This window comes from Rana temporaria, chromosome 5, assembly GCF_905171775.1.
Source record: "Rana temporaria chromosome 5, aRanTem1.1, whole genome shotgun sequence".
Classification (NCBI taxonomy): Eukaryota; Metazoa; Chordata; class Amphibia; order Anura; family Ranidae; genus Rana; species Rana temporaria.
In genome coordinates, this window is record NC_053493.1 from 44846668 (window position 1) to 44860701 (window position 14034).

The following is a 14034-nucleotide window of genomic DNA, read 5'->3' on the forward strand; positions in this document are numbered from 1 at the left end:
GGATCTGTGTCCTATTGATCAGTTATCAGCTGCTTACTGCTCTGTGGCTTTTACCTAAAACCTACAGACTGTCTCACTGACTAATGACTGACCATACAACTAAGAACTGTATCTGGCTAACACATGCCAATGCATCTACAGTCTACCATAAATCGGTTCATCTCTCACTAACAGCTCTCTTCTCATCAATGTGGGCCCCCTGGACCAATTTATTCAGTACCTAAGTCCTTGATGTGCATATATAATTTATTCCCTAACTTGGAAGCATCTGGCAGACAATGTGGTGATATACGCATATCCTGAAGGTACTTGGTATCGGGACCTATGTGGTTACCACATCCCCACTATCTGCCTTATATGCTGCTATACTTTATAATTGTGCATATCATGTGTGCTTATAGTCTGACATAACGTGATGTTCTTATTAGACAACATTGTCTTCGTTTTAATCATATTCCGGTGTTGGTGACGGGACCCCATAGAGATTATTTTGCAGAGATTTCCTCTCACTTCCTGTTTGGCTATAGGACAGGAAGTGAAGGTAAATCTCCCCAATGGGACAAAGATGCCAAAAATAAACCTTACAGGAGTTTTCACCCTCCCTTACTCCATCCAAAATGGAAAAAAAGGTTTTGCCTATAGTTCTACTTTAAAGAGGAGGTCCAGCCTCCCCACAAAAAATTAAAAGTCAGCAGCTACAAATGTTGCAGCTACTGATATTTAATATATGGACACTTACCTGTCCAGGGAGCTTGCAATGTCGACACCCCAGCCGATCTTCGGATCGGCTTTCGGTTGCAGCCACTGCCATTCCTGCTAAGGGAACCCGGCATTGAAGACTTTTGGCTTCACAGTCGGTTCCCTACTGCACATGCGTGAAGCACTTTCTAATTGGTCCAGAGGTGGAGGCAGGAGGAGGAGGCCGAACTGTTCCATCTCCCAGAAGTGGGGAACGGTACCTGTCAAAAACAGGTACCTGTTCCCTCCTCACCCGAAAAGGTGCCAACAGAGGGGGAGACGGAGATAAGTGGAAGTTCCACTTTTTAATTAAAATAAAGTATTTTGCGGCAACACTTACTATATCTCAGACACTGTCCCCCACAGACTCACCACTCCAGCACTGGCCCACCTCCTGGTTGAATGACTTCCATGCTCATTCAACCCACCTCCTGTAAGCCCAGGGTGGAAGACGTGCCATCAAGGTGCCCTGGACTCACTGGAGAATGCTGCAAAGAGCATCATGAAGTGGTCCTCTTCTCTGCAATATTCTGGAATGGCCACCACCAAAAGAAGAAGATCTGCAATGGCATGTAATTGCAAAGCTGAAATCCAGGATAAGCAAATGGTGTCTAAATACAAGAGGCATTTGCTTTTCTACCTTGAATATCAAGGTCTTTTGTGTATTTCTTCCAGATCTAAGTAGTAATTCAGCATGAAAGCCCTGTACTTTTTCTCTGTGCAGGAGCTTCCTATAGATGTAATACAGACCAGTTACCACTGCTCTCTCGCCTTGTGCAGGTTGACTGATCTAGTAGCCCCCTCCTTAGTTTTCTGCATGCAGCCTGTAGCTGGTAGATCTGCAGGGTCTCCCCAACAGCTCTGCTCTCTGCACAGGCGATATACAGCAGAGTGATGGTGTCACTGCTACTTTTACCATTTAAAATAAGGGTATGCAAAGGCATTTGGTGCACACAAAACAATTATATCCTTAGTATGTAATGAGGAATATATTTAAAAAAAAATGCTTGTGCCTGGAGATCAGCTTTAATATAGGCATACAGTGATTTAAAATACAGGGGTGAAAGGGGTGGGAGGTCTTTAAAAGGCTGGATTTGGGCTTTAAAGAGACTTTGGAATGATTTACTAAAGGCAAAAAGACTGTGAAAGTTGCAAGTGCAGTTGCTCCAGAGCTTAGAAAATGAGGCGCAATCACATGCAAGATAAATAAAAAAACATGGCTGCCCCTGTATACATATTTAAAGGGTTTTTGTTTTGCAAAACATGAACACACATTTATAATGTTATCACATTATGATGCTAATATACACATGTATGTTTAAAAAACGGATTCATTTTAAAAATATAATCAGCTGTGAGAGGTGATGTTTTTATAAATGTTTATTGCCAGAGTACATGTATGAAACAGACCTCCAGCAAAACCTTTTCAACCCCAATAGATAAATATATGCAGGAGTGTTATCACCTTGAATGCTGTCTTTTTTTGAGCTAAAGGGATTTTATTTTTTCTGTTATTTTGGGCAGAATAATGTATTAACCAATCAACTGAGCTTCCACACATTGCCTCTGACCTTCCATTCCTCATTAAATTGTTTATTGTCACTCAGTAAAATGACAGTTGGAGGAATGAGGATGACTGTGTTAACTGAAAAACAGCAATTATTTTCTGTTATTCATTTGTGGTTTTCAGAATTTGTACGTTGAAGTTTTTTTCGAAGCAGAATGGTCCCATAACTGCAGATTTTTGGAAAATTGTAATGTATTATATAAAAAAATATATTTTGTTTAGCAACAATTAAAAACAATCTCCCATTTAAATATTACACCTCAAATACAGGTATTCTGTCCTTCTCCCCTCCCAGGGCTGGGAAGTGAGTCTGTACTGAAATTGAAGTTCAGTAATGCACAACAAGCACAGTGGAAAGTCAACATAAATGGAAGTAACTTCCAGTTATCCATCCTCATGCTCTGACTTGTTTCTATATTACAGTGAGTGAAAAACAATGCGTTTTGCTTCCTTGCAACAAGGCAAGACATAGGAATTACTAGCTGGGAGTTTTTAATCTAGGCCTCCTGGGGACATACACTTATGACATTAAAATGAATGAACATTTTACAAAGCTGCACAGTTTTATAATATCTACTGGGGCCCCTTGACTGCATAGACTATTTTCTGGAAAAGGTGAATTTAGAACAATAACTGAGCTATCAAAGATTGTAGATCGCTCAATTTTTGGTTTTCAGCCTGCAGAGAGCTGGTGACTGTCAATCACCGTCTCTCTGCTCTGCCCCTCCAGAACTCACTGTTGGGCTGAGCAGTGCAGGGGGTAGGAGGGGTTGGCTCAGTCTCCTAGCAGCTCGCTAAGAGGCTGAGGCCTCGTACACACGACTGGTTTCCTCGGCAGAATCCATCAAGAAACTTGGTGGGAGATTTTTTTTGCAGAGGAAACCGGTCATGTGTACATTTTTCAGCGAGGAAACTGTTGAGGAACTCGACGAGCCAAAAAGAGAGCAAGTTCTCTATTTCCTCGACGGGAATGGAGAAAATTGGCTTGTCGAGTTCCTCGACAAGCCTAACAAGAACTCGACGAGGAAAACGATGTGTTTCGCCCGCCGAGTTCCTCGGTCGTGTGTACGAGGCCTGAGCCAGCTGCTGGTCCATCTGGGTGGATCCCGACTGTAAAGAGTCCCTAAGATGACTAAACTTTGCCATTAAGAATATGGGCACCATAAGGCAAAAGAAACGTATAGATAAGTGAATTGAGCCAATGATCCAAGATGTTTGATAACAGCTTCTCATTGTCGGTTACATGTGTATATGTGTTGATTGATTCTTGTTTTTCATTTATAAGGAAGTGGAAGGTTGTTCCTTTATGCCAACACATCTAATCAGCACGCTGGAGACAGGGCAAGAATTTTAACTAGCAACATTTTCCCTGCTGCTCTTGACATGTGCAGAGTGCGCTTTTGGTATTATATGTATGGACCTCCGCAGTCGGGAATTCTAAAGGTTAGTATTATAGAACACAAGCTTGAATTCCCTACATGATCACTTGCATACCCGAAAGACTTGCTGCAAAACCTAATGAAAAACACATTTTGAGTTTACATGCACTTTAACACTTTCGCTGCCACCAACATATATCATATGGCTGTGACAGTGAAAAGGGTTTTACACACACTCCTATCTGCTACCGCATGGCGGATGCCACTGAATGGAGGGAAGGGAGACCAACAAACAATGGTTCACTGATCTTCCCTAGCTGTAAAGATCCTGGAAGCAATGTGTATACCGCCATTTCCAGTTTCTGTTGTCATTTTCCCTATGGGCAGTGAATAAGCTAATGGAGCTTGATCTGTGTTCCGTTAGCTTCAATGGAAGGCAGGTTGGATATCAGGGGTTCAAAAGACCCCTGACGTCTCATTAAAAATAGTCTGTCAAAAATAAATGATATCACATATGGGACTTTTTGTTCCCTATGTGGTATAAATAAAGTTATAGTGAAATAAATAAATAAAAAAGTGTAAAGAAACAAAGTTACTGCCATGTATTAAGGTGCCCCCCCCCCAATTGTTTTTTAGCCTGCACTGCCTCCACATATGTAAACACAACAATCAGGTGCACTTAGATACAAAAACATTGCTTTCGCTACTCATGGTACATAATACTATGCAATGGCAATAGTTCTAGGGCCATTATTCACAGTTAACTCTAAACTGCTGACCAGGGGGCTTTTAAAGCATAGCCTATGAAAAAAGGGGGGATACCAACGTTCATCAGCATTTTGAGCAATTGTAAAGTTTGATATGGTGGGCATCTATTTACTCTTATTATATTTGATATAAAATTGGGCAATATATTGTGTTTGTGTGCCCTGAAATAAACGTTAGTGTATTTTTTTGTAAAATAAGCAAATATAATGTGACATAAACTACCGACTTTTTTTGTTTGTTTGTTTTTAGCTTTTAGAAAATATATAGTTTGGGGTTTTAACTAATCTTCAGGTCTAAAATTATTTTTTAAACGTCTGAAAAAAATGCAAAAATGGCTCTGGCATCAAAAGGGTTGAACAGAATGAAGTTCTAAGGGGAGAGTGAGGAGCCACTGGCAGCCTGAATTTCTAGTGTTCCATAAAAAAAAACATCCCTCTTGTGCTTTCTACTTCTACATCTCTGTGAAAAATTAGAGGCTGTCAGTATTAGTGATGAATAAGTAATGATACATTTCTGCTGGTGGTTGATAATGAAGTTAAGAGGTTAATGCCAGATCTATACTTCATTACTAGGTTTTACTCCATTAACAATGATTATGCTTCCTTAATAGAGTAGTGACTACACAGGGGCAGGATCCTCTGGACATTGCTCATACTGGTGACCAGAGAGTACACAAGCAAGAGTGGAGAGCTTGTGTTCCAATGAAATACAAGCTTGTAGGAAGGGGTGCTGTGTGTTCTGTAAAGTCAAGTGATAATCAGTCCTTGGAAAAAATTACTAGTTGACCGAGAAGACCATTTCGGGTAAAGCACAGATCAGCAGTCCTCTCCGACCTTATGTTTGATGTACTGCTGAGTTTGGTCAAGCACGAACCAGCTTGCTCATCTCTAGTGAGCATGTCCAGTTAGATAAATTACCAATTTTTCCTTATTACTGTGTTTGATAATGTTTGCTGATGGCATTTGCAGGAATTTCAATTGAGGCACTAAAGCTGGCCATAGATTGATAGCATTTCAAAAAAAATTATTAGGAAAAATCATATGAAAATTCTCAGAACATTCTCACAACTTTTGTTTGAAATAAATTCATAAAAAGACTGATTTTATTTAAACACATTAAAAAAGATACACAAAACATATTTCCGAGCTGCATATGCAGTCAGTGATCGACATCTATTCTGGGTACAATTCTCCTTATCCCAACATGATTCTGAGTTGTTTTCCTTCCTCAGGGAAAATTTGTAGGGACTAAAAAAATAAGCAAAAACAATATCACAAAGGAATCTACCATCTACAATAGGGCCCTGTAGACTTTACAAATTATCAGTTTCCCTGAGAAGAAAAATAACTTTTGAAACATATTGGGATAAGGAGAATTGCACAGATGTACCGTATATACTCAAGTATAAGCCGAGGCACCTAATTTTACCACAAAAAAACGGGAAAACTTATTGACTCGAGTAAAAGGCTAGGGTGTCCATCGGCATGCCTCACTGTGCCTCACTTTGCCTCACTGTGTCCATGTGCATGCCCCACTGTGCTCATGCCTCACTGTGCCCATACCTCATTATGCCCATGCCTCACTGTGTCCATGACTAGACTGATGTTTAACATGGGAGTCTATGGAAGGGGTGCCCAGCTTTGAAAAATCGGTGCTCCCAGCCGTAGGTCCCCCAGACAACAAACTTTGCACACTTGTAGAGTATAAATGTGGCTACATTTGTGCCAAGTTTCGGGTCCAGGAGCCCTACAACCGTCCGATACCAGGTCCCCAAATTCACCAGAGAAATTACTGTTTAACATTGGAGTCTATAGAAGGGGTGCCCGGCTTTGAAAAATTGGTGCTCCCCGGTCGTGGGTCCCCAGGGGACCTACGGCCGGCTGGTACCGGGTCCCCAAAATCCAGGATTTCAGGTGCAAAAAGGTGACTTGAGTATAAGCCGAGGGGGGCATTTTCAGCACACAAAAAATGTGTTGAAAAACTTGGCTTATACTCGAGTATATACGGTATATGCAGCTTGAAAATATGGTTTTATGTATCTTTTTAAATGTGTTTAAATAAAATCAGTCTTTTCATTAAATTATTTATGTTAGTCCCATCCATACTTTCTTTGTTTATGACTTACAGTATGTGGATATATTATATCAGCTATCGCTGATTAAAAGTGTATCATGTTTTAATAACCTGAAAGAGGCAATGGATTGTTTAAACCTTAGTTGCAGCTCAGACTAAACATATTCTGTATATGAAAAATACCTCCAGCTATATTGGTGTAGCCGTATAAGAAAACAACATTGAGCAAGGCAGTATTCATTGACACTGATATTTGTATTGAACAGTACATTTTTCAAGACCAGCTCTCCTCCCTTTGTCAGGCCCCAGCATTGAGAAATCAATCAAAAGTACACTGTACTGTTAGTCCGTAGGAGAAATATCACTGAATACAAGCATACATGGACTGCCTTGCACAGTAAGGGGAATGAGCAACCATACCTTGAAAAAATAAAATAAAGATGTATTAATATAACAAAATAAACAGTTTAAAGTCAGTAATAAAAAATTAAACCAAAAAAGGATAAGATGCTAATAAAAGGATAAGGTGTTATAATAAATCAAATAATTAGTCCATAAACATGTGCAATAATTCCTACACCATGTAGTATAATCTTCTATATTCTGGTGAATAATCTTTTTAATAAAACACCAAGGACCACCACCACAGTGAGAAGTGCGCACTCACCGTCACTCCATTGACCTCTACTTGAATAAAGGACAACAAGCGCTTTGGGATGGATGATAACTTATCTAATTTCATTACACACTCCTCATCAAACCTTCCAAAATTCTCCTATATCTCCCATCAACACTCCAAGGACTTCACCACATTAAACAAGAAAAGTACTATAGTATAAAATGTTTATTGTACAAAGTGTATAAAAGGTAACAAAGTATTGCACTCACTTGTACATGTGCCCTGACTTGGCACTAATGTAAACATTTGGTGTAATACCCGCGCTATGGTGTGTACATTGTGGAAAAAATAATGAATTAAAGTAAGTCAAAATATATAGTGGGCTGCTGCTTTCATGTAAGGTAAACAAAAATCTATAAAGTGATAAGTGAAATTATACTAAGCTCTGCTCCGATGAATAAATGATTAATTCATGAAATACAAACACATAATCTATAGTGCAATCAAATCAATATCGAATAAAAAAAATGGTGAAATCAAATAAAGTCCATCTGTGAGGGGCGTTGCTAGGTGCCAAAAAGACGAGGGGCTTCAGCCCGAAGCCAAGCTGGCACCAAGGGGGGGGGGGGGGGGGTTGCGGGCGTGGTTGGTGGAGTGGCGCGGGTTGACCTACCTGACACACATACCCTGACCTACGTGTGTGTGTGAGTGTGTATGTATGTCAGTGTGTGTGTCAGTACACACACACACTGACACACACACTGACATAACCTACATACACTAACAATGACATAACCTAATGTACATACACTGACCTGTCCTACATACACTGACCTGTCCTACATACAGTACACTGACCTGTCCTACATACGCTGACCTGTTCTACATACAGTACACTGACCTGTCCTACATACGCTGACCTGTCCTTCATACAGTACACTGACCTGTCCTACATACAGTACACTGACCTGTCCTACATACAGTACACTGACCTGTCCTACATACACTGACCTGTCCTACATACACTGACCTGACCTACATACACTGACCTGTCCTACCTACAGTACACTGACCTGACCTGCATAAACTGACCTGTCCTACATACACTGACCTGTCCTACATACACTGACCTGTCCTACATACACTGACCTGTCCTACATACACTGACCTGACCTACATACACTGACCTGACCTACATACACTGACCTGTCCTACATACACTGACCTGTCCTACATACACTGACCTGTCCTACATACAGTACACTGACCTGTCCTACCTACAGTACACTGACCTGACCTGCATAAACTGACCTGTCCTACATACACTGTCCTGTCCTACATACACTGACCTGTCCTACATACACTGACCTGACCTGCATACACTGACCTGTCCTACATACATTGACCTGTCCTACATACACTTACCTGACCTGCATACACTGACCTGTCCTACATACACTTACCTGACCTGCATACACTGACCTGTCCTACATACACTAACACTGACCTACATACACAATCACTGACCTACATACGCTAACACTGACCTTCATGCACTAACACTGACCTACCTTAGCCGTGGTAGAGATGCAGCCAGAGGACTCGAGGAGGAGAGGAGAGCCGAGGAGGAGAGGAGAGCCGCTGAACAGAGCAGGGAGCTGGGATGTGAGGTGCGGCGCTGGCGAGCCCAATGTGCCTGACCCTGTCATAGAATGCAGCCAGGCTCAGGAGGAGCCGAGAAGGAGAGGAGAGGCGCTGAACCGAGCGGGGATGTGACATCATGGCGCGCCAGGTGGCATTGTAATTCCCGCCTTCTGAGCTTGCAGCGCCTATGATGGACTTCACACGTCCCGCGGTCCCGGATTGAACCAGTGGGATGTCCATCATAGGCGCTACAGGTTCCAGAAGGCGGGACCTGCTGTGTCTCGGCCACACTCGGTAACAGAATGGTCCCTGCTCGGCGGTGCTCGCTCGGGGCTAGTAATTAACTACTGCATGCCCGAGACTCTGGGCTTTTCAGCTACCCATTCGGGGCTCCAGCCTCCCCAGCCCACCCCTAATGACGCCCCTGCCATCTGTGCATAAAAAGTGTCCACACATGTTCAATTCCTGCTTGTAAGGATTCCGGTACCACTCTTTGTTCCCCTCCTGGGTTCCCACTCACCAGCAGTATGCCTTTAAACACTGGGTCTTTGTATTATATCAATGGGAAAAAGGTGTCTCCTTTCAGTAGTTGCTGATCCACTTCTATGGCTTGGATGTTGTTATCATTACTCTAGTATTCCAAATTCCATTATGTTGGTATGAATGTATGGTGTATAAAATAGCGAGAAAAATGTGTATAGCTTAATATTATAAAAACTCAAAACATATGCACTTCTATCAAGTTAAAAGTATCAAGGTAAAAAGTGCCGCCTTGGCGTGCTGCTAGCCGTCACTCTGCCTCGTGTAGTACATCCCCACTTAATGTGTCCCCCCCCCCCCCATCAGTGGCGGCTGGTGCTCAAAATTTTTTGGGGGGGGCGCAAACAAACGACCAAAAAAATCATCAATTGCAGCCTTTACTGTGCCCATCAAACGCAGCTACTGTGAGTGAGTGAGTGAGTGAGTGAGTAACTTGTATGGCGCAGCAAATGCGAACTTAATCGCCTCATTGCCCATCAATTTCCACCACTTGTGCCCATCAATTTCCACCACTTGTGCCCATCAAATGCAGCCACTGTGCCCATCAAATGCAGCCACTGTGCCCATCAATTGTCGCCACTGTGCCCATCAATTGTCGCCACTGTGTCATCAAACGCAGCCCCTGTGCCCAGCAATTGTCGCCACTGTGCCGTGCCAACAATTGTCGCCACTGTGACATCAATTATCGCTACTGTGCCATCAAACGCAGCCACTGTGCCATGCCATCAAACGCAGCCACTGTGCCATCAATTATCGCCACTGTGCCATCAAATGGACCCACTGTGCCATGCCATCAAACGCAGCCACAGTGTCATCCCATCAAACGCAGCCACTGTGCCATCAATTGTCACCACTGTGCCCATCAATTGTTGCCACTGTGCCATCAATTGTCGCCACTGTGCTATGCCATTAATTGTCGCCACTGTGCCCATCAACTGCCGCCAGTTTGCCCCCTCAAAAACCGCCAAATTGCTGCCCCCCGCCCCCCAGCACTTACCAATCTTGGGTCAGTCATCCTCCCTCAATGTATTTTCCCAAGTCCCGCCCTTGATGTCGCTTCAGCCAATCAGGTTACCGGTAACCAGACCCGGTGAACCTGATTGGCTGAGACGAGTGTCACTGTTAACCAGGGAACGCACACCCCCTGCGTCCACTGGTTCACTATTTGGAAGCTGATTACAGCCCACAGCACCAACAAACTGCTGTTATTCAGATGGCCGGCGCTCACCAGGGGGCCGGCCATCTGAATAGTGGGCGGCAGCGGCGACAATACATAGAGATGAAATGCATGAATCTCTATGTATTGTACACTAAGTTGAGTGATGGCGCAGGGGAGAGAGGGGGCAGCGCTCCTGCGCCCACTATGGACACACTGCCACTGCCTCCCACTAGGTGTCTTTAGAAGCTTCTGAAGTTCATATGTTTTGAGATTTTAAATAAATTACTTGGCAATATTAAGCTATGCACATTTCTCTCTCCATTTGATACACCATACATTTATGGCTATGATTGACAGCAGTGGGAGCCAATGTCACAGCCAATGAGGAGGGGAGTCCCAGGCCAGCTGAGGCTCTTGTGCACATCACTGGATCGAGAGGGGGCTCAGGTGAGTATTGAGGGCTTATAGGGGAGACAGCACACAGAATGCATGAAGGTAAAAAACCTTCGACCTTTACAGCCACTTTAAGAGTTGAGTTGATTTATGGCAGATCAAAAGAGGTTTTCCTGTGCTTGCAAGCTCTTTAAGGGGTTAAAACATGACAAAGGTGCACATTTCGCATAGATGTACTGAATATATGTTTGTTTTTCTTATATGCCTTGACATACACTTTAAGTGCCATCTCTGCCTTTGAGCTCCCAGTTCTTTCCACCCACCCTCTGCAGCCAATTTCAGGAGAATCAACTCTCCCTGTTGGGATTTTCATTTATGTTACATTATGATGATTGCAGCAGAAAGAGTGAGACTGTAGGGGATCGTGGGGACAAAGCAAGAAAATTTGCCAGGAAAATACTCTCGACTTCAATGTTCACTTGTAATTGAAATGCGAGATGTAAGTGGACTTATCCTTTTCCAAACACCCAATGCATATTATTTTTTTGCATGAGCTCTCTGTTATCAATATCCCTACAAGCACATTTCCTGATATTTGGACACTCTGTCTACATTAGTATTTCTTCTTTCCCATCATCTTATTTTGTCAGTGGAATACAAGACAAAATTGATTGTTTACCTTTCGCAGCTTTCAAAGTCATTCACTTTTTCCATGATGGGTTTGCATTCATCATAAGTGGAGTTCTTTAAAGCAAGACTGATCGGTTTCATCGTTGGCACAAATTGTCTCCTTCTTCCTCTAGCTGTCTCAACCATCAATCAGTCTGCACAGTCCAGGGTGTCAGAGACTGACCTAAAACTTGCAAATGATGTTTAATGCTAATTTTAATATTAGTCTGCCACCGTACAGCCTTTTCCTGTTTATTTTTATCCATGTATATTCAACAGGTATTCATGGTCACTGAATACGGAGTGAACATCCTTTTGTGGTCAACTATGGAGAGCGAGGAAGGGAGGTGGATGTACGGCAGTGTTATCTTGTCCAGCAGCAGCCCCTTTCAGGTGGCGTTTGAGGTGCAGTTGGGGGCAGATGCAAGCGTTGACATTGCCTTGGACGATATTTCCTTTACACTGAACTGTTATATGGAAGGTAAGGCTGACCATGTACAAGGAGTAGCTATTTTGGGCCAAGTGTTCACCTTTTGGTTATAACGTTACTGAATGGTTTACAATTGCATAGAAATGACCAAGAGCCAATCAGTGTAGTTCTTAATCACGTGATCACTGAGATTGGCTACCAGAATGGTCATACTAGTGTAGCGCAGACCAGGGACTGGTCTGGCTGTTTGGTCCCAGGTTCTATTCCCTGATAGGCAAACATCGGCCAAGCACACGGTAGTTCACAGTCACTCAAGTCAGAGAACATGCCTTTTTGTGTCAATTTTTTTGTTAGAGAACTGGGATAGGGTAAGGGTGAGCCTTAGGCCTCGTACACATGATAGGTTAACCAGAGGACAACGGTTTGAAGGTTTTTTTTTAATCGGTCCAAACCGATCGTGTGTAGGCCCCATAGGTTATTTAACCTTAGGTTAAAAAAATGGCAACCTGCTTTAAAATTTAACTGATGGATTGCTAACAGATAGGTCAAAACCGATCATTAGTACGCACAACCATCGGTTAAAAATCCATGCATGCATATATCTGTGTGTAATCTGTGTGTATGGGGGGTGTAATGTATCTGGGTGTATGGGGGGGTGTAATGTGGGTGTATGGGGGTGTAATGTTTATGTACTTGGTCTGCAGACTCTGACCATCTCCTATACTACGTCTGCAGTCTCTGACCGTGATGACATTGACGAAAAGGGGCGGAGCATGGGTGACCTTAAAATGATGCCCCCCCCCTGAAAAAAGTACTGCAAACGCCCATGACCCTCGATATTTCCTTCATGGCAGATTTTCTTTAACAGATCTAACCACACTAAAGTGAAATCTGATTAGCTTCTCTGGGTTACTGAACCTTGCACATAATGATTGTCTTATCAAATAAGCTTTACAGTGGTAAAAGTAAAATACAGAATGAAATGCTATGCGGAAGAAAACTCCACAGATGCATCATCTCTTTATTTCTCTTTCTTTTTTAATCTTCATTAGACATTTTATCTGTGAAAATCAATCATGTGCACTCATTTCCTTATTTTTTTCAGTTTACAAAATAAATTCAATCTGAGACTAACATAGCGGGAATGCAGCAAAGCCAAACCTTGGAAGAGATTTATCGCTATTCTCCCCCATTCAGATTAGACAAACAAATTGGGATGAGCAAGGCGATGGCAACAGATTGAATTCCTATAGAGTCAGTTAATGAAAACTGAGGGTCCAACAAATGCCTAAAGAATTTCATCAGGCTAGCGGCCTGCGGGAGTGAGATAAAGAAGATAGAGAACTGCTTGACGAGGGAATGGCTGTTTGTTTATTTCCAAGGTTCTTCTTGTGTGAGAGTTATGTTTGTTAGGTACAGAGGCACAACTTATGAAAGTTCCCTGAGTTTAGTAAATAGGGTGAAAAATCACAATTTTTTTATTTCTCTGCACACGACGTACCAGATACACCAAACTCAGTAAATATTCACAGTGAAAAGAAAAATTTAAATAGCTAAGAAAACAGTCACAATTTATTTAGTAAATCGATTCAATAGAATCTCTGCTTACTGCCTAAAGCCTCAGCGTCTCAATCCCTCCCCCATTGCAATTCCTTCTATGTTGTATTTTGTGCTTGTTTTATACTTACCTTTCTTAGTTGTCTACAGACTGGCCCCATGCCATGTCAGGTCTTGATCCTTTTTCCCTTTTCAGGCCCAGGGGTAGTCCTCTGCTAACGCCAGGAGTGGTGCAGTTAAGATGACATTAGCGTCACTGTCTGCTTGATAAATTATGAATTAATGGGCGCTGTGGTGACACCTACTTAGGGGGCCACTTGGTAAAGCCTGGAATTCATGGATCTCCTCAGTCACATTGGGTAGACTGAGGACATCTTGGGGCATCTTTGGATTGAAGGTGAGCATTGCAGCTTGAGCTGCTTTATTATTTTGTATCCTACTTGGGGGACACTTTTGATAAAAAAAAAAAATGAGTTAAAACTTTACATTATAGGCAGT

The 14034-nt window shown here is 42.5% G+C and overlaps 1 protein-coding gene across 1 annotated transcript in view; it reads left to right on the plus strand.

The window, feature by feature from the left end:
* The window catches only part of MALRD1 (MAM and LDL receptor class A domain containing 1), a 529217-nt gene that overhangs the window by 406048 nt on the left and 109135 nt on the right, over positions 1-14034 (plus strand). Inside the window, exons 32-33 of the mRNA XM_040352491.1 lie at positions 3591-3748; positions 11829-12030. Of these exons, the coding sequence (XP_040208425.1) occupies positions 3591-3748; positions 11829-12030 (360 nt within the window). The remainder of the gene's footprint in view (positions 1-3590; positions 3749-11828; positions 12031-14034) is intronic.